Source organism: Plectropomus leopardus, chromosome 5 (genome assembly GCF_026936395.1).
Source record: "Plectropomus leopardus strain MGB_pleo_1.0 chromosome 5, ASM2693639v1, whole genome shotgun sequence".
Classification (NCBI taxonomy): Eukaryota; Metazoa; Chordata; class Actinopteri; order Perciformes; family Serranidae; genus Plectropomus; species Plectropomus leopardus.
In genome coordinates, this window is record NC_142180.1 from 16,582,118 (window position 1) to 16,609,801 (window position 27,684).

Here is a 27,684-nt window from a genome sequence, read left to right on the forward strand (position 1 = left end):
AAATGTCCTCATATTCACAATCTTTGAAATTGCATCTTATGAAAACAACCATTCAGAGGCTTCGATACTGTTCGGCCATTGAATCCCTTAACTCTGCATGGTACTTTTGTTATTGACGACCTCTGTGGCAAAAAGTCATTAGCATTTTTGTTAGAGCTTCCCTGTCAAGGAGCAAAAAGCCTCCCCATAATTGCACTCCATCTCAAACACTTTAAACCTGTCCTTGTTTTTTTTTTGTTTTTGTTTTTGCCCCACTTTAAAAAACATAAACAATTTGGCTATAAACTGTACCGATACAAAATACAGTACATTGATTTGTCAAACCTTACACAACAGAACCACAAATATCACTGGCCAAAAGTTAGGTTCCTCTCAAATACAAGAAAAATGTTACAATAAGTTACGAAAATACGTTGTCACATTAGACACTTAAGTAGAACAGTAGAATACTCATGTAAGGCAAAATCAGGTGATTTCACAGTGACGACTTAAAAAGATTTAAGATTTTAGTGTTTAAAAACAGACGGCTTCCTTTACTGAAAAGAAGTTCAGTCTGGATACATGTATATATATTTTTATATATATCTATATCTATATATCTATATATATAGATATAGATATATAAACACACACACATATATGTGTGTGTGTGTGTGTGTGTGTGTGTGTGTATATATGTATATATATATATATGTGTATATATATATATATATATATTGGCTTTTCACTGGCAGAAAATTAATTTGGACATGTTTTTCTTCTAGTTAAATAGAAATACCTGATGATTTTCTCAGAAAAAGTTAATTCAAGTGGCGTAAAACCAACCCATTTCTGGAGCACGCAGCATCATCTGGAGCTGTGCTAAAAACTATGATATTTAGATTTGACCGTTGGGCTTCAGCATGGCAACGTCTACCACGTCCTACATCAGAGAATGGCACATCGAACACCAAAGAGCAACTATGGGGAGGTTTTGCACTCCTTCATTAACCAAGTAGCTTAACAAACACATATATAAATATGTTAGTAATTAATAAATAGACACAAATTACATCAGTGCAATTTTACACTATGCCTACAGAGAGCATTTTGGCATCAAATTTAAATTATGAAATGGAATATAAAATCTTTAACTAAATAAATAAATAGAACATGTAAATACACAAAGCATCAAAACATACAGTACATGATGAAAATAACATTTGGTTCTCAAAAATAAAGCTTTAAGTGTGAAATAGAAAGCCGTTACGGCATGATGGGAAAACCGATTCATTTGATTGCAGGGTACCAGCAAACCGGCTGTCGTGTTTTTCTTCTTCTGTTTGTTTTTTTAACACAGCCGTTATGACGGTTACGGTTTAGCCCAATGTCCTAGCAGCTTCCTGCTACGAGCAAATATCAACAAAACAAATATTAAAGTGGATATGAAAAGAAAAAAACAAAGTCAAATGTGCGTTTTTGGAATATATGTGGCATGTAATGGTACACTGTAAACACAGCAGGCTAGCGAAAGCGCTGAGCGACGAATCTCATTCAAAACGACAGCGAGGCCATTCCCCGGCAAGCCACTGGATGTCTTTTTCCCTGTTGTCTTTTGGTGGCGCATCATTTCAAAGGGCTTCACGGAGTCGAGGGCGAGGTCGGACAGCTGGACGGCCATGCAACGAGGGAGAGGGTTCATCCGGCCCTTTGTTTCTCTCCATCCACAAGTTAGTGTGTTTTTTTTCTTCTTGTTCTCAGCCACAGCCAGCTTCTCCCGTTACAGCCTGTCCATCCTGAACGTGTCCTCGGTGGCCGGGTCGGCAAGCACCATGTCGGGGTCATTGAGCATGTGCAATCCGTCCAGAGTAAGTGGGTCGATCTTCAGCTCGTCCAGAGGGAACTGAGAGTCTGCGTCAAAGCTGACATCCCCGACGCCCGCCAGGGAGTTGGTGAGCTCTTTGGAGAGGCTCGGCGGAGACTCACCTGTGACTGAGATATGTGACGACATCAGAGAGAGAAGTGGGAACTGACATCAGAGAGACAAGGCTGGTTTGGCAAATATCACGTAGACATATTTTTACACAAGTTCAAACTACATTTAAGGAGATATTAAGGAGATCTGTTTTTAATGAGCGACAGTAAGAGAAACTAGTTCCTAGTTCCTGAATGTTTCGTTACAATAAGTTCGGGTAGAAAATTCTGCGTCAAGTACATAAAATCAAATGGCACTAAGCAACTGCTGCCTCAACTGATTAGTTTCTAGCCATATAAAAAAGGCCCACTTAAAAGTTAAAAGTTACTTAAAAAAACTATATTGAACTACTGAACTAAATTGACATTACTGTCAGACTCCGTTGACAAAAACAGTAATTTTGCGAGGCAGAATTAGGTGTGTCTTTTTGAGGTGTCTAAAAACTAACAAACGACAGGCAGCGTTTGCTCAGTGCCATTTGATTTTATTGCTAAAATACATTTTTCTGTGACCCACGCCCACAGCAATACTGGCGTCTGTGCCAGCAGGTTTGGTTTATCAAAGATGGCAGCAAAGCAAAAGAATACATAAAATAAGCACAGCGGAAATGTCAGATAAGATGGACCACAGTCTCTAACTATATATTTTGAAAAGTTAACAGTTACTGCTGAAAATGACAACATAAAAAAAAGTTTGCAGATTTCACATATCTCTGCTAAATAATCATTTACCAGTTATCTCCCTGGAAGTGAATGTTGTTAACATTAAGCGACAGTGATTCTGCCTACACTGGTTATGTTTGTAATTTGGACAATATATTTTAACATTGTTATCCTTAAATACTTCCAACATTTCAAATCAAGATGTTATTTTATACACTAATTTTGAGCCAAGAAAAAACTACATCCAAAGAATTATTACACGCTAAACCAGAATGAGACTCTTTAAATAAATATTATTTTCAGTTAGAGATTTTTATCTTAAACTGATGAAATCGGTAGCAAGATGTTACAAAAATAAAACCTACAAGTTGTGATAAAGCAAAGTTTTCCTTAAAAGCTGCAATAGTGTAAATGTGAAGACTTGTAACAATGTCTTTCCAAACATTTCACATACTGATATTTAATAATTCTGTTAACCAATTATTGTTTTTTGGGGTTTTTTTTTTTTTTTATAAAGGTGGCTAAAATGTTTTGGCCTCCATCCACAGCAGAGCTTTGCTAAGCTTCTGTGGTGGTACTCCAGCCTGCTTCTCCAAACTGGGGGTGTGTCGACTGCCATCCACTCTAAGTAATGCGCTGACTATGGATAAAAGCTTCATACAACAACCCCACTTACTATTCCTTTAAGTCCTTGAACATGACACCAACAACAACAACAAAAACGACAGATGATATGCATTGCTTTTGCTTAAAGAAGAGGGTAAGGACTCTTATCATTCTGGGATGAAATAAACTCAAACGTATGTACCTCAACAACATGTACGATTCAGTGAAAGAAAAGACATGTAACCCAGCAAACGCATCCAAACTGCTACAACAAATGAACAAGAAACTACAAAGAAACACACCGCTGTGTGTAAATGATTGTGGTCGAACACAAGTATAATAATAAGGTAAAAGTGTATCTGATGGACTTGTGGTTTTGCTACCTGTTAGGATGATGTTGGGGATGTTGCCATGGCTACTGTAGCCGAGTTGCTGCGAGTCCTGTAGGCTGCTCCCGGTGAGGCCCATCATGGCTGCCTGCGTATAGTTGAGGGTGGAGCACTGGTTGTAAAGGCTGGTGGAGCTGATGGGGTTCTCGATCATGTTGAACTGCTCCAGCTAAAAAGTACAGAATAAAAACAGTCAGGGACCCTCTGAGGAAAATATTTCTGTCATCTCTGCTTGTTGTTTGTGCGTCTGTGTCACCTGGTGAGAGAGCGCATTGGTCTGCCTCAAAGCCAACTGCTGATCATAGAAGGAGTCGCCGAATATACTGCCCACCACGGGAATGTGCTGCAGGAGGAGAGGTAAGCCACAAAATTCAGAGCAAATATCAAGAAAGCAGCTGTTACTAAAACACAGAAACAGAATTAGCCAGAGAGGCGACTAATCCGGGCCCACAGACATTTCAGCGATGAGATAACAGAAAACACAAGCAAAACACACAACTGTCAGACTGAGCAGCGACAAAAGCAAATGGTTGTCATGAGCAGGGCTGTCGCGGTTCAGAGACAAAAGAGGAGGCTAATGAAACTAGAAAAAAATAAAAAGATAATGTTTTAAATTTAAAACACACCTAGTAATTTTAAAATGACAAAACAATAAATAAATGCAAAAACATGACATGGAAATATGAAAATGTGGTTGTGTGTCCCGTCTCTGTCCAAAGGACACACAACAGTGATGTGTTGACCGCGGCAGCTCTGTTCACTATGACACAAACACAAATCAACTTGTTAAAAAGGGAAATTCTGGTATTTCTCAACCTGAGTGTTATTCTGATATTTTTGCCCTTTATCGGTCTAGGTAACACAATTGACAAAAAAGTACGAGAACACTGCAAAGGTCAACAAATACTGGAATTTCCCTTGAAAAAATAACTGCAATGAAAAAGCACCAACACTGTGTGACTGGCATTGTTTTGGTGGTGGAGTCCCAGTCTAACAAGTTCTAGTCACTGATTCACCAAAGGAGACTTTATAAAGCCCAGAATTAGTTTGTATTCAACCTGCACCTATAAAAACACGCCTTATCCCTTTTTTTGATCTCCTTCTTACATGGCATAAAGTGAAAGTTGGCTGGTTCTCACTTTAAAGGTTCCTGTGGAGCTTTCCACCTCTACAGAGGTGTTTTTATATAAGTGGGTCCCTTTTTGTTTATCTCCTACTCGAAGAGACACATCCAGGCATCTGACACAATGCACATGCCTGCCACACATTTTTTTTATTGATCTGCAGTTGGTGATAACAAGCCAAGATACGCAGCAAGGCACCACCAAAAGTCACTGAAGTAGAAGACTGATCGCTGAATCTGGAGGTAAGCGATGCTGGATTTAAGATACTTAAAAATCTCTGTTGCAACCTTTTATGAGGAGGGAAATGTATTTATCATGTTTTGTTCATCCTCTGGGATATAGACGTTATGTTTTGGTGAGAAACACTGGATGTAAACATAAGTTTTGGTTTAACTAAATAATCCATTAAGATAAATTCAACAGATGCTGAAAATGTCCCTTCTTTTTTCCAATAATGCCCTTGGTAACTTTTCATTTTTCAGCTTTTGACAAAGTAATTGCTGTTCTTGATGTGGCCTTGCACCTTGACAAACACTACACCCATAAAGTGTATTATTAAAACACATGCATGCTGTCTTGGCCTCTCTGCCAAATGTTTTACAGAAGTTGGGATAAAGCTCTGATGGCTTTCCCCCAGCGGAGAGAGTGATATGTTTTGTATTCTGCATATGTGAACAGCAGATGTAAACTGAGTTTAGCTCTCAGCTCCAGCTAGCAGCTGGGGAGTTCTGGCCTTACAAAAGACAAACAGCTAATGTCACCATTAAGCCTGACTGATGATAATTAAGTCTCACAGTAACAATGTAGTATGGCTGTTAATGGGCAGGAGCATATTACCAATTTGTCAACAAAATGTGCTGCAGCAAAGTTGAAAATGTAAAGAACATACAGCTAGGACGCTTCATAGTTTGCAGTGCTGTGGATGCCATTTAGAAATATCGTTGCCTATTTTCAGTGCAGTAAAGAACATTATTATGGGTTTTCTTGTCTATTCACAACGATAAACAAAACAATCTCAGAGCCCTTAACACATTCCAGCTCGCCCATATGTGAAAAGTATCTCAATCATGTGGTGCATACTAAAAAATATATTTTTGCTCGCTGAAAGATAAACATTTTCAGTCTAACAACAGGTCAGGGCTTCTATCTATCAACTACCGCCATGTTGTCATGCACACAGTGAACAGAGACAGTGGTGATGAGGAAATGAGTTATGCAGCTGCTGACACCATGAGTGGTTAACTGTTAATACAGAGGATGAAAAGCAGCCTAAACTCATCTACAATTAGCTTTCCCCCAGGCGCAAAGCCCTTCCCCAAACAGCAGCTAGCTCGGTGGGTGGGCCCTTACTTGAGGCGAGCCGCCGGGGGAGAAGCCTTGATTGGAGACTGGGGAGGTTGGAGACTGAGTGGCTGGTGAGCCAGTCTGATTGCGGTACTGTTGGAGGGAAGAGGGTTAGCTAGCACTAAGTGTCAACGCCTGTCACACACAAATCTTATAGTAAGGGATGTGAGAGGGCATCAGCTCATGATGTACAGTGAGTGTACAGGTGGGAAATATTACCAAACACCACCAGATAAATTGGGAGTTATGTCTGTGGCTGGCCAGTGTGTCTTTACTTCTGTAGAATTGCAACAAGTGCTGGTCCTCCTCTGCTTAAATGGTAAAGTTAAAGTGGTTGTTGCATAAAAAATAATGGCCAAAAGTGTATTTTTGAATCTTATAAGCCAACTGTCTACAAATCAAACCAACAACATCTGAAAAAGTCTTGACTCACAGAAAAGCTGAGAAAATGTCAAGTGCCAAGTAGTGAAAAAAAATTTAGTCAGCTTAAAAGGACCTGCAGAAATCTTTCTTAGCCAAAATATGAACAAACACAAGTAATAAAATGCTCTGCTTTGACCGTAACTGTCGTAAAAAAAAGGCATAATTATCTAGTAGTCAAGAGCAAAGATGTTTCTCTGAATATGTTGGGTTGCTCTACAAAAATCAGTGTCAAAGCTCAATAGCATAAAAAGGATGTGAAGATTACAAACTTACTGGTATGTTTTCTGTGTAGGTGAAGAACTCTCAGGGTGGCAAAATGAATAGAAGCTTAAGAATAAGCAAAATGGTCCCAGTCACGTCATCAAATTAATCGTAATCTCTGCTCCCACTTTTTGACTGGACTTCCTGGGTTCTTACCGAGCCGATACTGATGCTGGCGGTGGTCTGGCTCTGGCTGTCAGGGGAGGGGCTGCTGGCAGTGGCGGTGGTACCAGGCGAGGCCAGAGTCGGTAAGGTGATGAGCTGGATGCCCTGCGGCAGAGCCTGCTGCTGCTTCTGGAGGTCACTGAGCAGCTGGGCCTGGGCCTGGGCCGTCAGCTGGTTGAACAGGGGGTACTGGGAGAGCTGCTGCTCCAGGGTCAATGACTCTGTTGGCACAGCCTGAGGAAAGACGCATCAAATGTAATAGATGCTGAATTTAGGTGTTATTCAAATATAATTTCAGCTCTTCACCCTCCTAGTGGTAGGCTGCTTTAGCATTCGTCTTCACTGCATGAACTCAACTACAGCAATCCTCCGAGTGGTTACTCAAATGTGAATATTCTTCAGTGTATACTAGATTTAACATATGTTACACATATTGTATATATTCTTACGGTTCGTCTTAGTGACGTATGTATTGGTTTGTAAACTGTTGCATCATACACATGTTCTACTTCTAACTTTACATACTAGTTTTATACATTGTATTGTAGCATAGGGCACATAGTATTATATTTTTACACACTCAGCACGTTATATATATTTATAGTTTTAAAAATCCACATACTGATCCTGATTGTTTTTTATTGTTAGTGTATTTATATTTAATATTTTTACATACTGTACTTATTTCTACTTCCATAATTCTCTATGTCTGGCATTGGAGAAACTTTAATGAACCACAATTTCCTCTCAGGGGTCAATTTAGTATTTCTGATTCTGATACAGTTTCAGTATTCGTGTTACGGTGAAGTGCAGCAAACTAACACGCTGCACATCTTTAGACCACAATTTTAAGATAGCCAAGTCTTACCTGTGTGATGTTAACAGGTGAGGAGAGGGTGGGTGAAAGCTGCTGTGGGGACTGCTGGAGATGGAGGTCAGACGTGAGGGTAAGCGGCACAACAGGTGGTTGCCTGCGCTGTGCCGTTACAGTCATAGTGGGCTGAGAGGAGGTGGGGATCCCTGGCAAGAAAAAAAAACCCAAAACAAAATTGAGTAAACATGAGATGTGTCTTTGTGTCCTTCTGAACTAAAACCAACTAAAGGCTGTACATGAAAAAGGAACAGCCACAATCAGAAGAAATGATTGAATTCTGTGCAAAAACAACACAAAGTTAAAATTATACAATTTCAGCCGTGTCCTCAAAGATGTTAATATCAACCACTTCTACTTTTAATATGCCCTACATTTTTCTAGGGTGCTTTTTTGAATGAGGAACATGGATTCTGTTCATTATAAAAACCTTTTTTAACTGCAAGTTAAGTGGACATGACACAATGCTTTCAGATAGCAGTTATTACCATGGCTGGCAGCGCTGATGCCAAGGTGGGTGAGGTTGGTGGTCAGGCTGCCCGTGCTGTTGGACGAGCTAAGGGAGGGGAAGGCCACGGTGTCTTCGGGGTCCAATGGGGTGGACAGTGGAGGAGGGAACTGGATGTTGGTCAGATCAGGCAGTGAACCACCGGTGTTGTGTGCAGCAGGGAGTACGGACGGGTTCAACTCCTGGTCTGGTGATGGGAAAATACTAAAAAACACAAGTTCTGTCAAACAGGAGAAAACCTTCTCTAATAACACCCTACTTCTGACCACTGCTTCTGAACAACAGTCCTACCCTGATCAGCATCCTTTGGCTTTTTACTGGGTACAGTCTATCTATCTATTTTATCAATTGTGGTATTACAATAATAATGATGTTTCCTATACAACTAGAGGCCACATGTTTAAAGAATTACTTCACTGCTGGAAATAAAATCCTTTCATAAAACTGGGCACTCTATGAGGTAGAGAGACACAAATACTTTTGACACTAGTGCTACAGACAAACAAACTTGAATTTCAGTTAAACAGTACACTAAAATATGTTTCTGAAAAGATTTTAGGTGAGAAATAGGCAAATTACCGTTTGACCTCAGTATTTTCAGCCACGTTTTTTACAGTACAGTAAAACAGTACCCCCTTCTTGTTCACAAATTCTCACATTACAGCCAAACAGTGCACGAAAATAACTTTCTGAAGACATCTGAGGCACTTAATAGGCAATACAATAAGAGAATCTATTTATATTTGATCAGCACTGCCTTGTTTTACAGTTTGGTCTGAGTTTAGAGCATGAGAAAAATACACTTGATGCATTCATATACTCTCCGTGTCCGTGGTGGCTGGCACGCTAAAACACAAAGTACAATCTGTAGTTTGAGCCACAACCCTAGAGCCAGCGGAAGCCAAAAAAAAAATGCTGTATGACATATTTAAGATCTGGGCACTGGTTAGGAAGTCTACCGCAGTTCATTTACACGTACTACCTACATTGTTATGATACAAAGCTGGTATTAATTTGACCAAGTGTCTCTTTAAGTGCCAACATGTTTCCGGTGCACCTACACCAGCTGTCCTGTATCAGTGCACTTACAGCATGACTTATTTATGGCTGCTCTACTGCAGTGGTGTTTCACGGTAAATATTAATAAAACCATAAACCACTCACTTGATTCCCGGGACATCACATGTGTTGGGCTTTGATGAATCATCCTGAGGGGAAAACATTACAATGAGCTGTAAATCTGACGTGGTTTATGTGGGTCATAATAAGTGTGCACATTGTTAGCCCTCCTTTTCACATCAGTACCTTCTTGTCATCCCACAACTGTTTCTGCGCATCCTTGTCTGCATTCGACTCCGAGCTCTCCGTCCCAGGCACTGTTAGCAGCAGTACTAATTAGTGAAACAGTAAGACACAGTTGCTTTGCTTTGACAAAATGCAAAACAATACAAATCATTGCAAGGAATGAGTCATCAATACCCAAGCCAGTCAAGCAGGAAATATAGTGCTGTGCACTAGATTCCCGAGTGTCTAAAAATAGCAAGGTGACCACCAGACAGACTGAGAGGATGCCAGCCAATCTTGGCTTCATTATACGAGAGCCTCACACATAAAAAGACATAATCCATGGATAATCAGTGAAATATTGATCCTCCTCTGTAGATAATCCTGAGTCAGCTCCATTCAGAGATGTTACTTCTCTACAGAGCAATGTACCAGCATGCTGAAGCAGTTTTTTGCCCGGGTTCAGCGTCCATTTACTCCATTTGAATATTTCATCGAGTCGAGATCTACTTCTGTGTGACATCAACTTTTTGATGTCATTTAAGTTGCTTGGCATTACTACATCAGTGTTTTTTTGGTCGTCATTTAGCAGTGGTGTGGCACCATAGCAAGGGAAATAAAAATGAACACTTAAGGACTGTTCTTCATTTTACAGAGCAGGGGGGGATGCTGGGGTGTGACTTAGTTTGTTTTTGATATTATGTCCCTCCCCAGAGCTAAAAATATTTTTCTTTAACTGGGGGACAATTCATGACTCTACATTTACCATAAATAACCAAATTTTACAGTTTTTGGCTATGATAAATGGTGTGGTTTTGGATTTTTTTTTTTTGTTGTTGAATAAGCATGCCTTTAAAACCCACTTGCAGGTTCTGGGCTTCTGATGGCATTTGAAATAATTACAAAATACAACCATATATAACCATACATAACTCCCTCCCCAGTTTTTCATAACTTATTCTCCCCCTCCCATTAAGAAGGAACGGTGCCTTATTATCTGGAAAAAAACAGAAAAATATTCCACTTCAATCATAACTTGGGCCCAAACACAGATAAATAAGGGACAGCTGTAGAATCAAAAGCACCAAAGCTGTGCAAAAGATTACAGAGGAAACACTGTAGAATACACTGCACATTAATAAATAAAGGCAGCTCTGTGTCTTTGTAACTGGATCTTCCATTACCTCGTTTAGGCTGCAGCTCCTGCGATCCCCCAGCAAACACCTCCTGGGGCTTCGGATTCATGGCGCTCTGGTGTAAGGCAGAGTCCGAATTTGTCCTGAATGTGTTAGAAAGATGAGAGGTCAGCAAAATCACTGCCAAATCCCCAACACTGGCAGAGAGACTTATATCACATCCATCAATAACCACATGCTGTAACAGATCTTTATTTGCCACCACACAGCTTAGTAAGTGGCTTTCTTCGTGTTGTACAAACAAAGATGCAGAGTCATGTGAATTAATTTTTGAGACTGAGCTGTTGTGTGTCCTAGTTATCATTTTGGCAAAAGGACAAAGAGGAGGTGGCTTACCTTCTCCAGCTAGTGTCTGGCGGTGGGGAGAGGTAAACTGAGCTGTAAGGACAGCTGTCAATGTGAATTTCATTAAGGCGAATAAAGCAGAGGGGATGAAAAAAGGATCTCAGCTAATCCAAAGTTTGATGTCTGTTGGCGCGACCTCACACACTTGATACTTAATGAATGACCAACACAAGTGTTATTAAGATCACATTACTTTGAAAAAGGACTTCAGTCAGTGTCTTGTTATCTAATATATAATATCAAGCCCTCAACTCATGTAGTGAAACAATTCACCTCACCTTTTATTCAAATTCTGTTTAACAATGCAGAGTTAAGGTTGATGATTTCTCCTCATTATACCACTACATCTGGTGGTTTTTGTTATGCGTTAGCCCTATATACAACACTGAGGAACCACTTGATGTTAATCAGGCGAATCTGCACTGCATCTTCCTCAGGTCTTAATTGCTTATTGACAAATGACTTGTTTTACTTTAAGGATGAATTTAGTGTAATACATACTATGTTTTGATCGGTAAAAGTCTAAGTATCTCCTGGTAACCTTTGGATTTGGTTATTGACTCTTAGCCAGCCTGTACATCATTGTAAGGAAAACGTTAATGAAAAACCAGAGCTGGAGGATAATTTAGGCTGATTAGTACGACTTCACGCTTAAGTTGTCACTCCAACTATAAAAATAAAATAAAATAAAATGTCATTTTATATCAGTCTGTGAGCATTTTGGGTTCCCAGCAAATTATAGCAAAGCCAAAGAAAGAGCTGCAAACCAGACGAAAACTGCATCATCACCTTCAAACCTACTCTAAATGTGATGTCTTTAACAGTGTTCCAACAACTTCATGAAAGTTTAGATTTAAGACTTTTTCTTTTGTCGCTGCTCTGAATGGAATTTGTTTAGATTTTGGTCAAGGTAAAAAGTTAGATGGTTTGGTAAGGTCGTGTAAGTATCCATTCTTTGAAAAATAAGCTTCATTTTTTATTTAATAGGATGCTGTAAATGTGCGAGTGTTATTAGTTCCTCTAGCCTGATCTGCGTGATGTTAAATTTGGTCAATTAAAAAAAAAACATGACCAATTATTTTGGGATTTTACTACTTCGAATGCCTTAGCATTTTTAAGACTTTTGACAGATTAATTTTAGACATTTTATTACCAATTAAGGCCTTAAATATAGATTGACTTAAAGCCCTTCAAGACTTTTTAAGGATCTGCGGGAACCCTATTTAAATATGCCAGCTTAACTAAAGTCTTCAGAACAATGTTCAAGCAGCCTCTGAAGCCTCAAAGCGATAACGAATGCAGTCAAGGCATCCTCAACACCCAACGCTTCCAAAACAAACAAACACAAAAGGATATCTGGCGACCATGTTTGTCCACTGACAGCGGCCGGCGGTGAGGAGACGTGATGCGGTTCCGGTCACGGTAAACACGCTCCACCAGCCCGTGGTGCCTGGTTGTCCGACTGGTATCCAGCACCGAGTTCTAGAGTGAACACACGAATGAATGAGGCCAGCAAAACAGCCGACTTACACAGCAAAACTACCTCTTAGGATCATGTTTTCGGATAAATGGTGCAAATGTGTTCATTTCAAAATGAGTCAAGCCATGGGCCCCCCATACTGATGCTCGAGTTGGCAAATGTATTTAAAGATGGAAAGCCATGACAAGCAATGATATACTTTAAAATTTAGGAACCAAATTACACTGCAGGGTAGAACTAGTTTCTGGCTTCCTTTCGCTCCTGAACCGTGATAAAACCTGGTCCGACTATGCAGCTCTGACCAGCAGCTCATTTCTGAACACTTGACTGCCATCATTGCCTAAACTAAGCCTGCAGACTTCTGTTTTGAGCCAATCTTTCACCAATACTACACAAAACTGCAACCTTTGTATGTCCAGTATTATCGCCAACAGCTAAGAAAGGTACACTGATCGAGAACAAACCATTTACCAGCCGAGAGAGGCTAAGGGCTCACCTGAAAAGGCAGGTCAATGTTGCCATTTCCAATCTGATTGACATTGGGCAGTGAGCCTCCATAGTACTGTCCACGATTCTGCCCTAGTTGCAAATACTGGGTCTTCTGTAACTGCAACTGTGCAAAGTAAAATTGCATGAAAGCATGAGTGAATGATTGATCTGATTCACAAATAAAGTGATGCTGAAAATGAACGATGCCTGCCAGTCCACAGTGGTGAAATGAAAGATTATTGAGTCCATTCATTGACAGGTGACACATGATGAGACAGGCAGATTGGCGGTTCGTGAACAATCAAGAGGCAGACAACATCTTTCATAGCGAAGGAAAAAAATCACATCAGCTGATGTGAGTGACACCTGACTGAACGCTGGTGTGATCACAGTCTTTTCATGTAACACACCTGGTGATTACATTAGCAACGTGTCATAACACAAAACCAGTCACAAAAGTCACGTATGTTAGAACAAAAACACTGTGATGGACGTCCTCATTTACCAAGAATGAAGTTGATAATGAGCTGAACAAATGCAATGGATTGGTGTTGGGATGGCAACACAAAGAAATCTGGCAGAGACCACAAAACTGACTTGTTAATTTTAGTTTTTTTCCCGCTACAGTAAACAACAGTACAGCTCAGGTTTCCAGTGATGCAACATGTGGTAAATGGGCATCATTTCCTGCAATCGGACCAACAGTTATCCCAAACCTTTCCTGGCTTTGAGTTGTTACTCATTCTTTGGTGGTTAATAGAGATGAAACAATTTGTTGGTTAATTGATTAGCTGATATCCAAAAAATAATTGGCATCACTTTTGTGTATTGATTAATAGTTTCAGTCCTTCTTTTTATTTTTCAAATCAAAATATGCTGTTGTTCCAGCTTCTAAAATGTTTGCTGCTTTACTCAGTTTTATAGGATTGATAACTCAATGCCTACTTATTGGAAGATATTCCAATATGTCAACCTTTGTTGATTTTAATATAAGTTTTCTACTATTTTCTAAAACTTAATAGAGTAAACTGTAGGGGGGGAATTACCAGAGGCACCACAATATAATATTATCACGATACTTAAGTCCAAGTACAACACTGTCGCAATATGCTGAATATTGCAATAACATATATTGTGATATATTCCAATTTATTATCCCTTTTCAACTGCTGATTATGTACTCAAATGATAACTTTGTCAATGTCTGTTTTTAATTTGGATAAGATAAAGTTTTAGCCTTTTCATCTCACATTAGTAATTTTTAATGCATTAAAATGTATTTAGTGGACTGAAAAAAGCAACTGATTTTATTATTCTGGTAGAATACAAAAAAATTAATATGCAGTATTAATAATTTATATAATAAAAAAATCAACACTTGGCATCTGTGTATCCATACAATATTGCAAAGCACAATCTTGTGATTCTATGTTGTATCAATTTTTCCCCTGGTAAGCTGAGGCTGCAATTATATAATTTCAATCAGAACCAAAGTGTTGATTCTCTTATCTATTAATAAATCAATAATTTTGCCTATTATATGTCTGATAATGGTGAAAAATCCTGATCATAGATCTAACGGTGGTGCCTTAAACTTGCTTGCTTTGTTCAACAAATGGTCACAAACACAAAAATGTTCATTTTATAATTAAATACACCAAAAAAAGCAGCAAATCCTCACATTTGAGAAGCAGAAAACCAAAAATATGGCATTATGTCATCATACATGAATGACTTAATGATTAACTAACTATGAAAATCAATTATTTTTGATCAATGGATCAAATAATAGTTGCAACCTTTGACAAATATTCACTGTTGATGGGAGAAAGTTGTCACAGTGCAAGGACTTCACATAAGGTACACTGACCAAATCAAACTGTTAGAGCTGTATTTCTTTTCCACAAGTCTGGTATTTGCTTACTGTTCAAACTATCTGGCTAATATTCTGCAAAGCTAATGTAACATTAATGTAAAGCCACTAGTGGATGGTCATCGGGGGGAAATCACAGCTGGCTCTCATGCTGAAGGCTGGTTAACATCTGATTGGCTAGCAAATGCTAACTTAGCCCTCTGAGAGACGCTGCTCCAGTTCAGCAGCTGACTCTCCTAACATGATATTACACATATTACACATGTCAGGCGATTTGTTTGCAAACGAAATGACAGCAGTGACTGTTCAAAGCAGCCACACAGCACAGGTGCACATTATTCACAGCTAGGTAGCTAAGCTAGTTATCGCTGCACAGCAGTCGCTTATTTTATCTGAGTAACGCTGACACGATTTAATCAGGCAGAGTGAAAACACAATTTGGCGGCGTTGAACTGATGCAGCTGTGGACGTTAATATTAACTTTAGCTACTTAGCATCCCAACGCTGAAATTTATCTCCGCAGCGCTCGACAGCTGCCAAACAGCGATGCAACAAAACGTAAACAGCCGGGGTGTGCAGGTCTTACCCGCGCAGCTCTGGTGATGTTCAGGTCTTTCATCACTTCTTCAAACGCAGCAGTTTCCTCCGCCTGTTTCTGATTATGCAAAGCGATTTTTTCGCTAAATTTGCGAGGATTGTTAGAGGACGCCATCTTTCCCTCTTCTTCTCAATGGAATGTTACGTTACACACCACGCCAGGGCCTTCTGGTGTCGTCATCACGCACGGTCAGCGGCACGACTGTGGTGTGTTGATGTTGCCTTTTGCATCAGCTGTTGGCAGTGAGCCAGGGTCTGAGGCAAGGTGAGGGGGGAATAAGATGATACATCTGTGCCCAAGATGCTTGAAGGATACAGTGGCATATCCTGTATATAGTCTGAATATACTTTTTTATATTGTGTGTATTGATTAAAATAAATGATACCTGCATAGCCCATAACTGTAAAAGTGCAAATGTTCAAGGCAAGGCAGCATTATTTGTATAGCACATTTTGTACAATAGGGCAATTCAAAGTGCTTGACAGAGCAATAAAATATTTTAATTAATATATTGAATTATATAATATTAAAGGATGCAGATTTACAACAAAAAGAGTAAAGAGATAGAATACAAAATGTCAAATTAATTACTAAATGATATATATTTTTTTCAATAAAAATCATAAAAAGTAGCAAAAGTGCAGACACGTGGTGCAAAGATAAAAAGATTACTGTAAAACTTCAAATAAAAGCCTAGTCCTAATTAGACCTGTCTCAATTACTGGCCCTGTAATAATGCACTTCATTGCTATAGATGTTTTTTGGATGCATAAAAAGGGGTTATTGGCTATCTGCTGAAGATTAAATTAGTTAGCTGCTTCAATAACACATACAAATATAAATGTTTAATCCTTTGTCAGTATGGACATGCTACACTACACACATCGCTATCTTGGTAAGATTGTCTAAAAATCATTCTATGAGTTCATCTTACTGAAACCATGAGCACCAAATAAGAAGTAATACCATCAGAGTAAACAAAAGAGATACAAAAAAGAGGTTTAATGAAACAATTTGATTGTCTTTGCTGGGCAACAGTTTTGTCTGAAAGGAATTAAAACCCCATCCCATATAGATGCCTGTCCCAAATATAAGCCTGCTGAGTTTAATGGTTTACACAAATAATAGCCTGGGCTTTTATTTGAAGTTTTACATTATTCAACATGTTTTAAATAGAGTTTTAGAGTAAGTATGCAGTCATTACCAGGTGGAGCAGGCAGTTTTAAAATGGGATGTTTTCATTGACTTAAAAGCGGTCAAAGTGGGGGCTTGTCGAACATCATCTGGAGGGCTTATCCAGGTTTGTGCTGAATGATAACAAAACACTGCTTCACCATATTTTGTTCTAACTCTTGGGACGGTCAGTAAGCCAGCCCCAGATGTCCTGAGGGTCCCAAAAGGTTCAATAAAAAAAAGGATGCTGTAGGATACTGGTTACAATGTTACAAATTACCAGCAATGTCTAAACATTGCAAAGGTGCATCTGTGTTTCTATGTTTCAAATGTTACAAACTGCAGAGATTTAAAAACAAGATGTACTGTCTCGTGGTTGTATACCTCTGCAAACCACTCAAGTTGCACTTAAAGTTTACCTCAGTGTCTGTAAAAACATGGATGCTTCATACACACACACCATACTGACCCCAGCACAGAAGATCTAAACAATCAGCACCGTTTTAGGGTGGACACTAAAGATTAATGTCACCAAGTCAGTTTCTGACCAAATGTCTCCCCCTCTGTTCCTGAGACACGATGTTGAAAAATGGCGAGAAAAGTGTTTTTGCAAAACATTATGATGTCACAGTGACATTGACCTTTGACCTTTTGGTTATAAAAGGTCATCACGGTGTCTAAAACAGCAACAGTAGTGTTTGGGCTGTTGAATTAATTATGTATTACTGGTCAAGAGCAAATGACATATTTTATTTAGGAGAGTTAAACCAGTACAGCTGCAGAACCACGGGTGTCCAGGTGGTCGAGGCAGATACTTTATTACAACGAATCCCCAGTTCAGCTCTGGGTGGGGACTTTTTTGTGAGTCATACCCCTCTTTCTCTTTCTCTCTTCCCCTGCTTCCTGTCTGGCTCATACACTGTCGCTCTCACGAAAAGAGGCAAAATGCCAAAAAAAAGCTCTTTAACAAATTGCAGAGCCTTCATTCAATTTCTATATTTGATTTGTTATAAAAAAAGATTAGAGGTTAGAGGAACACGTCAAGTTTCTTGAACATGTTTTGGTGGTTAAATATAGCCTTAACTTGCCTGAACAAAGAATTGAAAATTCCCTCATTAATAATGTACAGTTTTGGCAAATGTAAAGCATTTTCATTATAGGAGGTGAGTGGCAAATGGGACAATCAACGTAGATATGCAAAAGGAATCTCTGAAAGGATAAGAAATGACACCTCAAAAATAAACAAAGAAATTTTGCTAAGGTTTCAAAAGGTTAAAGGTACGTTATGTTGACAGCAGCAGAAGATAAATTTTCCATTATGTTACATTACCTGGGGGTTTATCCACAGAGGGTTACTTACAATTTATATCATTACAAACAACAAAATTCCATGACTTTTCCACAACATTTAATGATTTTTTTTACACTTCTTAACTTCGAGAAGCCACATTTCCTCAGACCATGGCTCAAACTTTATTATTTCTGTTTAAATGACTCCTTGTGACTTAGGAGTAAAACAAAAACAACACAGGTTTGAATATGCCAGTGTATGCTAAGTAGGAAAATGGCTATGCAAAGGGTTTGATGCTTTTTCTCTTTCACATCACCGTAAATTGAATATTTTTCAGTTTTGGACTGTTGGTAGGACAGAACAAGAAATTTAGAGACATCACCTTGTTTTTTTAGTAATTATAGCCAACATTTTTCCACTACTTTCAGGCCATTTAAAGACCAAATGATTAATTGTCAAGAAAATAATCGTCAGTTGCAGTACTAAAGAAAAGAAATATCAGTTTTCTTATTCGGTGAAACTTCACAGTAAATTTCCCTTTACGTGTGTGTGGGAGTCTGTGGATACAGAGTACAACTTATATCGTAAGGCAGTGCTTTTGTTGAATAGTATTGGAAATATTTAATCAAAACAAGAACTGAAAAAAGAAGCTGAAATGTGTTTTTAAAACATGATACACCTTTAATAAAGGATGCACATAAAGCTTCACAAATGTATACATTCCCCTTCGACAACAGCGGCTTCCTCTATATTGCACTTCAAGGATATCATGTGCTTTTACTGTTACAGGTAACACAAGACAAATACACACTAAGGCAACAGGAGAGACAGATTTTAAAATGGACACTCCTCAACATCATATAGATGATCACATTTAAAAGAGAAAACAAGGGCTTCAAGCTTGCTTCTCTGTTACACACATTAAGTCCATCGATAACTTCAACAGCAGAATCAGATGTCTGATACATTCTGCTTTCAAAAGTGCGGCAATGCAGTAAAAACAAAAACAAGAACCTGTTCACTCTTAATTAAAAGTACACATTTTTCCTCTTACCTGTACTACCATTTATTACTCTGCACGCTTTTGATGTGAGTTGCCACTGTTGGAGATATCAGCCGTAGAAATGTTTGCCTTCTCTTAAATATAATGGAACTCGATAGCACTCGACTTCCAGTGCTCAGAGTGCCAAAAGCTACTTTTGAAAAACTCAACAGCAATATCTCTTTCTAAAAACCATGACCCATTTACTTAGGATTATCCACAGATCTTGCAGCTCTGCTCGTGACAGCATGAGATATGAATTTTAACTGCGTCCTTCTCTGAAATTTGTTAGCTCGGTGGTGCTAGGTCAGCTAGGAGTAGATGCGTGCTTATTTCTGCTCAGTGATGTGGTTGCCAGGTGTAGTTTGGTAGACAGAAAATAGTTCCTACATGAAACTGCTCACAGCAAGGTCTGTGGATTATCATGAGCAACCAGGTCATGATTTCTAGAAACAGACATTACTGTTGAGATTTTCAAATGTATTTATTTGGCGCCTTGAGAACATCAAGCTGAGAGCCATCTAGCTCCATTCAGGAAAAGTTAGACATCTCTATGACATCTCCAACACTCAAAAACTCCCATCAAAACAACCCTAACTGATAAAAGCACTACAAGTAAGAGGGAAAATATGCATTTCTGACTTGGGGACAATTTGTCCCTTTAATTACTTCTTAAGGGTGAATTTTGAGATTAGTTCGGATATTAAATGTGCATTAATAAATATCAACTGTGTCCCCTTACTGTGTTACTCTAGGAGACAAAAGCATGTGTGGGGCACAAGATGTAGCCATTATTTGACAGTAAGAGCAGCACACACTGACATTACAACTGACACACACATGAATGATTTATGTAGCTGCCTTAAGAGGTCCACACTGGTTTGTTATGTTGACTGAGAGAACAATTAGTGTGTCAGTGGGGGTCTCAGCTCAGGAATCACAAGGGCAGTAGCAATAAAAACAAAACAAACAACATCCACATGGAATAAGTGATTCCAAGTTGAAACACAAACAGGACTTGTGTTCATTTGTGCGATCATTACTGTGCATTGTGGTTTGTAGATTAGTTTATCTGAGGAGACATTAAAACAGTCAACATCAGTTAGTGATTGAGTAATAAATTATAACAAACAAAATATTAGAAGGTAAAAAGAAGAAAATAAAACATTCACAACTGTACAATCAGAATGTCTATTAGAAAGGTTGAATCTGTTAATATCAATGCAAAACAACAACAACATAAAATTCAACTGAAGACCTTCTTTCAAAAATGAGAATTTGTGCTGTCAGTAACTTCAGCCCTAGACTGCTAAACTGAAGGTATATCTTCCTTGTTTATTTTGAGCTTACCAATCAATTAGATATTTTCAATATGAAATTACTTGCTATGGGATGTTCCTCTGGACTGCATCCAAATTATCCTTCAAAAGCTTTCATCCAGTAAATGAATCTGTCTCAAAACATGAAATAAATGAGACTCCTTAAGGGTTTTCACATAAAAGAAATTTCAAATAAATAAAAAAAAAAAGCTCCATAATTGAGGATTTGCCTGTTGATTAAACAAATTTCAACCAAAACAAGACAAGGACAGAAAATAATACACCAGTCCAAGTAATGCTGCTTAGTAGCTTTTCAGGCTATCACCTCAAATGAATAAATTAAAACATGCACGCACACACACACACACACACACACACACACACATACACACACACACACACACACACACACACACACACACACACACACACACCAGTAGCTTATATAACGTTCACACCTTGTTCTGCCTCAGTGGTCGGCAGAAAGAGCACATGGAATAAAGTTGTCACAGTCACAGGTCAGATGATCAGCGTTGTGTGGTGTTCTGTGGAAGAATAATTGGTGTACAAGCGATGCCAGCAAAGGATTCTGGGAAGTGCAAATCCCTCTCCCACTCATCAGTCTCCGTGTTGTACACCTGCACAATGCTTGTGACATTGTTCAGGTGCCAGTTGTAGCCACCGACGATGTAGATCTTCTTGTCCAGTAAACAGCAGCCAGCCTCAGACTGCCCTGCTCTCATGGGGCTGACGGTGGTCCACTGGTCGTTCTCTGGAACATAATACTCAACCGCAAGCACATCGAAACAACGGTCCACGTGGTCCATGCGACCGCCCAGAGCATAAACCCGATCCCCGGTGCTGATCATGGCGTGCAACACTCTGGGTTCATTCATGGGCGCTCTAAAGTCCCACTGGTCCGATGCAGGGTCGTAGCAGTGAAGAGTTTTCTTGTCGTCCAACGAGACGCCATAACCCCCTGAGATATACAGCTTCCCCCCACAGGGTGTCCCTGCATGTCCCCAAATCCTGCGTTTTAATGGCTCCACATTTGTCCACTCATTCTTCTTTGGGCAGTAACACTCTACAGATGACAGACTGCCAGATCGATTGCGCCCTCCGGTGGCGTACAGCTGTCCACGCAGCACGTTGAGCTGAAACTGGATACGAGCCTCCTGCAAAGGTTGGATGCGCAGCCATTGGCTCAGATGCGGGTCGTAGCGGTAACAGCTGTCTACTGCCCCTTCACCACTTCGGTATTGTAAGTGCTGTCCACCAACGACATACACAAAGTTATCAAGTACGGCAACACAAGCATGGCTGCACCCTGTCTCCATCTCTGTCAGCTCTTTGAACTGGCGGGACGCCATGTCAGGGAGATGATACACTTTGGTGCTCACTGTGCGGTCGTTGTCAGTGTAGGGCGTCCCGCCAAAGGTGATGACTGACAAGACATCGGAGCGTATGACGGTCCGCGAAGACTGCATCTCGTGCTGTCGGAAAGGAAGAATCTGGTAATTGAAGGCCTCGAGGAGATACTGGCGGCACAGCACGTCCTCCACCATGATGTCCACGGTCTGAACGCTGTCCACCAGCTCAGAGGAGCGCATTAGCGGGAAGCGCACATGGCAAAGGACGCTACTGGCTTGAGCCCGGCGACACTCGTCATACTGGAGCCACCTGATGGCGGCGTGGAAGAGGTCGATCTCGCTACAGTTCTTCAGTTTGTTGCTCTGCAGGAAGAAGACAAGGCGCTCCATGGGAATGTGCAGAAAGTCTTCCTCCTCGGCAATCTGGAGGAAGTGGCGGAAGGTGAAGGCATCCACCGACTCTTTGAGGGAAGACAGGCTGAAGGTGGTGGCCATCTGGCCGATGTGGAGACAGGTCTCCACGCTCATCGCTGACTTGAGGAACTCCTCGCAGAGCTCCACAACTGGGACCATCTGGAGAAACACCGCAGCCCCCAGAACGTCCTGAATACAGTCCAGGTCTAAAGTGACTTCTGCACTGTAGGCAAAGTCAATGATATGTTTCAGCCCACGGGCGGACAGACCCTTCAGCTCAATGGTATCTTGATTTGACTCCCTCATGCCTCCGGTAAACATTGCTCTGCAACACAAGAACATTTCAGTGAACTGCAAGACATTTATAAACCCATTTCTTCTGAATGCAAGGCATGAATTTTGTATGACTAGACAAAAACAATTGTATGAAGTAAAAAAAAATCTTCTTATTTCTGAAAGGCAGATGAAACCAAATAAAGACTACTGTCTAAACTACAGAAAACTACTTCCACATTAGAGAAGTATGCGAAAACAAAGAAAAAGTATATTTGGCCACATTTTTATGTCACTGTTTTGTACTTTTATTTGATTTATGTTCAATAATTTATCATTATAAAACGCCCTCACTTTCTTTTTCTGTAATATATCTTAATACAAATTCTACACTGAACAAAAATTTAAACACAACACTCCTGTTTTGCTCCCATTTTTCACAGGTTTTAGTAAAAGATCTAAGACTCTTTTATAGACACAAAAGACTTATTTCAAATTTGGTAAAATCTACGTTTGTGAGCACTTCTCCTTTTTTAAAATAATCTGTCCACATGACAGGTGTGGCCTTTCAAGATGCTGATTAAACAGCATCATTACTACAAAGGTGTGCCTTAGGATGGTCACAAGTAAAGGCTACTCTACATCAGGCAGATTTATCTTGGGAAAAAAAAAGCTATTCAGATTTCACATGACAGAAATGGAGCTTTGGTTAAAGATACCCCAAAGAATCAGTCGGTATCTGGTGTGCCACACGCAGGGCAACACATCTCATTCACATAGAGCTGATCGGGTTGTTGATTGTGGCCTGCGGAGTGTTGGCCCGCTCTTCTTCAGTTGCTGTGTGAAGTTACTGGATATTGACAGGGCTTGTAACAAGCTGTCGTGCTCTTCTCCAGTGTGTCAGATGCCATTGAAGCAGTTGCTGACCCAAGTTGGTTACAGTGACAAACTGCTGTCAGGTCAAGACCCTGGTGAGGCCAACGAGCATGCAGATGAGCTTTCCTAAAAATGTTTCTGATGCTTTGTGCAGAAGTTCTTCAGTTGTGCAAACCGAATATTGCATCAGCTGTCCAGGTGGCTGGTGTCAGACAACCCTGCAGGCGAAGACACTGGATGTGGAGGTTCTGAGCTGGTGTGGCTACATAAGGTCTGTGGTTTTAAGGCCGGTTGGATGTACTGTCAAATCCACAGACACCAAATCTGAGAGTGCATATGGTGAAATGAACGTTCAGTTCAAGGGCAATAGCTCTGGTGTAGTCAGCATTCCCAGGAAATGCTCCCTCAAAGCTTGTGACATCTGTGGCACTGTGTTGTGTGATCACACTACACATTTTAGTGCAGATTTGTGTGGTAATAACACACCTGTCAGGTGGATGGATTATCTTGTAAAAAGGAGAAGTGCTTACTGAACAAGGAATTAAGTCTTTTGAGTGCATAAAATATCTTAGATCTTTAATTTAAACCAGTGAAAAACAGGAACAAAAACAAATGCATTTACATTTTTATATACATTTCAGTTTATAATCAGTAGGAACTCTGTAAATACAAATTCAGTGAAGTACAATGGCTCAAAGTGCATCATTTAGCATTTTGCTGTGGGTTTCACCTTCCTCCCCCAAACTGAACTGCTTTTAATAAAGTTGATCTGTGAACTGCAGCTTACTCTAACAGTGCACTCAGTGTACGCTGCTCTGGATAAGAGCACCGGGTAAGTGCTGTCAATTTAAGATGTAAAGAGGCGGTGAGAACTCTTGTGAGTCAGACTAACCTGAAGTAATCACTACAGGCGGCCAGCACAGCTTTGTGGACCTGGAAGCGCTCCTCATTGATGGCCAGCACAACGTCAAGTAGTTGGCCTTGAGCACGCAAGACGGACAAGCCCTGGAGGAGGGTGGTACTGTGGCTTGGGGCGGAGAATGTACAGCGGAGGGTGCTATTCTTGTTAGCCATACTGAAAAGAAAAAAAGGGCCTTGTTACAATCGCTAAATTAAGGGATGTTACACAATAAAACACCCTTATGTTTTTCAGGCCTTACATTCAGAACTGAACTTGGAAGACTAATTTTTCAAATATAATGTGCACAGCTATAAACTGTAATATACTGGCCAAACAGGCTGTGTAGCTCAAGAATATTAAAATGTGATCTGTATATAGATATCTAATATCAAGGCGTAGTTGCACACAGTAATTCTGTGATGGAAATTTAATCTAATCTGCCAGTCAGCCAAGGGGAAATGCAAACTGTGGTTTGCAGTGTCTTTGTGTTTGTGAGAGCAAGTTTGCACACAGGAGAGAGCTACAGCGAGACACAGGAGAGAAACAACACTTCTGTCAATGAAAATGCCATCACTTTGTTTATAGACTATTCATTGCTGCACACAGAAAACTGAAATTCATCCTCCGTTATGAGATGAGCATGGTCATCATTACAACAGGTACGCATAAACAAAAGTGAGTGTGCCAAAATAACATGAAGTGTTAGAAAAAACACTTTACTTTGTGTAGAGGGGAAGGGACGTCACCAGGGACAGAAATGTCAAAAAACATAACATTAAGACGAAAAGGTAGAGACTTAACCTGAGAGAGTATCTTCCTGAAATCACTTCAAGTAGGAATATTTCCTCGACTAAACACCGCGAGTAGAAATGACATCAGACAGTTGTACTGTGACAGCTGCCATCTTAGTTTTTGCTGGCACTTCCTCTGCCAAACTGCTTTGTTAAATTAGACCCAAAAATGGCATCCAATCACAACAGAAGGCGGATTACAGATGACAAAAATGCCTCTACACACCACATGTCAGTGTACGGGAATAATCCCACTGTTCACATCTAACAATTTCATATCCAGATCACACTTTAATACCAGGCAGAAATTAAGTTATTGAAAACTAACACAGACTAAAGCACTGATGCACTGAGGTCTGTGAGTACATGGATTAAACGATACATATCCAACACACTCATAATTCTTCCATCAAACTTTTCTGTACTTTCCATGTCTACTGTATGTGCCCATCTTGCGTATAAAGAAACAGTGGTCTTCTATATTATAGATATGTTTCTTTGCCCTCATCTTATCCTGCATTCACGTGGTGCATTCACGTGGGGGCGGTATACTTGGAAAACTAAGTTCCTGACTGGAAAAATTCATGTGACCGCCCCATCAAGTCAAACAACAACTCAGAGAGTTGGCAAACATTTTGGTACAGAGTTGCCAAGTTTTCTGGGCAACAAAATACCACACATCTTTTCTGTAGCGTCCATGTTGTTTCCACAATATTAATCTTTCATTACGTTGCCGCCTCAATGGAAAGTATTTCATTAACTAAATCCAAAATGGGCCTTTTTTGGGCTTGCTTTAGCTGATCGGAGTGAGTACAGAACATCAGCTGGTGTTTGAAGACAGAGACAATATCTGGACTGAATTTTATTGATAGGCAGGACTTGAAATTATAAATCAGACAGGCCTATTTTAACAGCCAGTAGACCTTTTTCACAGCGGACATTCTGATCTGTCATAGTAGAAAAAGCACAGCTAAAACTGATAACATGCAATCCAAGGACCTGCCCTAGGTGGGATGAAGCTATCATTCATGTTATTAAATACACTTGTTCCTTTCCTTTTGTGAAATAGCAAAATGTCTGCTATGAAAAGAAGTCATTTTTGTTATTTTAAATAATGTTTGGTTACAAAATGTGGAGGGTATTATAGTGTTTATTGTATATGCTAGAAGTAGTCATTTGCATGTTGACGAAATGAAGCGAGTACTGTGTCATGTGCTGTTGCACTAAAGGAGTGTTGCATTGTGGGCTGTTTCTTTACATCCTCTGGCAGCAGGTCTTATAAAATGAAAATGAAAAAGTTTAGGAGGGCAGTAAGAACGTGTATATGTTTTTGATGGCTTGTGTAATGTGTTGCATTTTCTGCAGTCTGCAAACTTCTCACTATCAGAGAAAATCATTTAGGAAAACATGGCTCATCTCATATTCAGGCTAATGCAATAGTTTGCCCATCAGAAAGTTTATTTTTCAACTGTTAAGTGACTTGCTCTGTATATATCTTGGTAATAGTACTGTGGACATTTTGACTTACTTCTGTAGGGAAAGCTAAGGTGTTTTTAATGAAGTTAATAATGGTTTTGTTCTTTTCTAAAATCCCACTGTAATTCAGCCATCATTCATTTCATTATTTACACCTGTTACTGTCGAATATGGGTAAAAAAAAATAAAGTGAAGCTAACCTGTTTATGTTCTACATTTATATTATCAAACAACTACTGGCCAATACATTATGATTATATTTTTAAACTCTCAAATATCGATATCAGTATCAGCCCGAAAAAAATCCAGTATCGGTCAGGATTTTGTATCTAATGTTTAAAATATGATTTAAAAAGGTAAACTGACTTTCACATTTATGTTCACAATTTGCAACTTCGTTTAGCAAAGTGTTACCAGTGAGACCTGTTAATGTAACACTGTTGCATGTTTTGTTGATTTTATGTTAACCAATCATGGCAGTGAAATGAACTATGTTAGCATCATTTTGTTGTTAATGCAAAAGTGTTGGAAGTACTGCCATAGACACTAAACTACAAGAGAAACAATTTACAAAACAGCCGACAAATGTTTTGATGTTTACCAAACAGCAGGCTCAGTTTGGTGTGTTCACTCCTCTAAAACGTCAATATTTACATCCTTGTTTTATTTCCACTGCGGTTATTGATATATCAACAGCAGGCAGTGTGGATGCCTGAAGGCCCGGACAGCTCCTCGGTGTTTCCTGGAGTCAAGCCCCGGCGCCGTGGTGCTCCAACGGGGCTCGAGCAGCGCTAAAGTCCGGAGCCATGGAGGCTTCACGTAAGGAAACACCGAGGGACCACCCCGACACCGTGGGCACATCTCATCCCCACCCCGCTTCACTCACCTGCTCTGAAGATGTTTCGAAGCAAAATCCCCTCCATCCGACTCCGCCATCTTCTAGCACAGTGCAACACGCATTGAGCATTTTCAGAAATGTTACCAGAAGGTCAGCGGCACGAGCGGCCTGTTCATGGTGTTTTAAAAGAGCGCAGACAGCCTGTTTACCATGTAGGGACAGAGGACGGCCGTCTGTCCCTGGTCCTGCAGAGAACACGGAGATGATGACCTCTCCTGCCGGCTGTCTGCTGCACGTCCTTCCTCTGTACTCACAGTCTGTGGCCACTGGGAGGCGCCACTGGTACAT

The 27,684-nt window shown here is 39.9% G+C and overlaps 2 protein-coding genes across 6 annotated transcripts; both read right to left on the minus strand.

Annotated features, from left to right (window-relative positions):
* Nucleotides 1-956: 956 nt before the first annotated feature.
* crtc1b (CREB regulated transcription coactivator 1b) lies at nt 957-15,759 on the minus strand. 4 transcript variants are annotated; one of them, XM_088077621.1, is made up of 14 exons: nt 15,561-15,759; nt 13,109-13,225; nt 12,487-12,614; nt 11,124-11,183; nt 10,776-10,870; nt 9,613-9,683; nt 9,472-9,515; nt 8,288-8,511; nt 7,797-7,948; nt 6,920-7,162; nt 6,086-6,172; nt 3,868-3,954; nt 3,606-3,780; nt 957-1,971 (listed from the first exon to the last, which is right to left on the minus strand). In XM_088077621.1, exons 1-14 carry the CDS (start codon nt 15,684-15,686, stop codon nt 1,760-1,762), a joined length of 1,821 nt encoding a protein of 606 aa, XP_087933747.1. In that variant the 5' UTR covers nt 15,687-15,759; the 3' UTR covers nt 957-1,759. The 4 variants fall into 4 exon arrangements, with proteins under 4 accessions (XP_087933747.1, XP_087933746.1, XP_087933749.1 ...); XM_088077620.1 differs by having other exon boundaries at nt 9,613-9,698; XM_088077623.1 differs by lacking the exon at nt 13,109-13,225 and having other exon boundaries at nt 9,613-9,698.
* Nucleotides 15,760-18,677: 2,918 nt separating this feature from the next.
* On the minus strand, nt 18,678-27,662 carry klhl26 (kelch-like family member 26). 2 transcript variants are annotated; one of them, XM_042511992.2, is made up of 3 exons: nt 27,385-27,662; nt 24,223-24,405; nt 18,678-22,506 (listed from the first exon to the last, which is right to left on the minus strand). In XM_042511992.2, the coding sequence occupies exons 1-3, from the start codon at nt 27,432-27,434 to the stop codon at nt 20,925-20,927; spliced, it is 1,815 nt and encodes a 604-aa protein (XP_042367926.1). In that variant the 5' UTR covers nt 27,435-27,662; the 3' UTR covers nt 18,678-20,924. The 2 variants fall into 2 exon arrangements, with proteins under 2 accessions (XP_042367926.1, XP_087933750.1); XM_088077624.1 differs by lacking the exon at nt 24,223-24,405.
* Between the last annotated feature and the right edge of the window lie 22 nt (nt 27,663-27,684).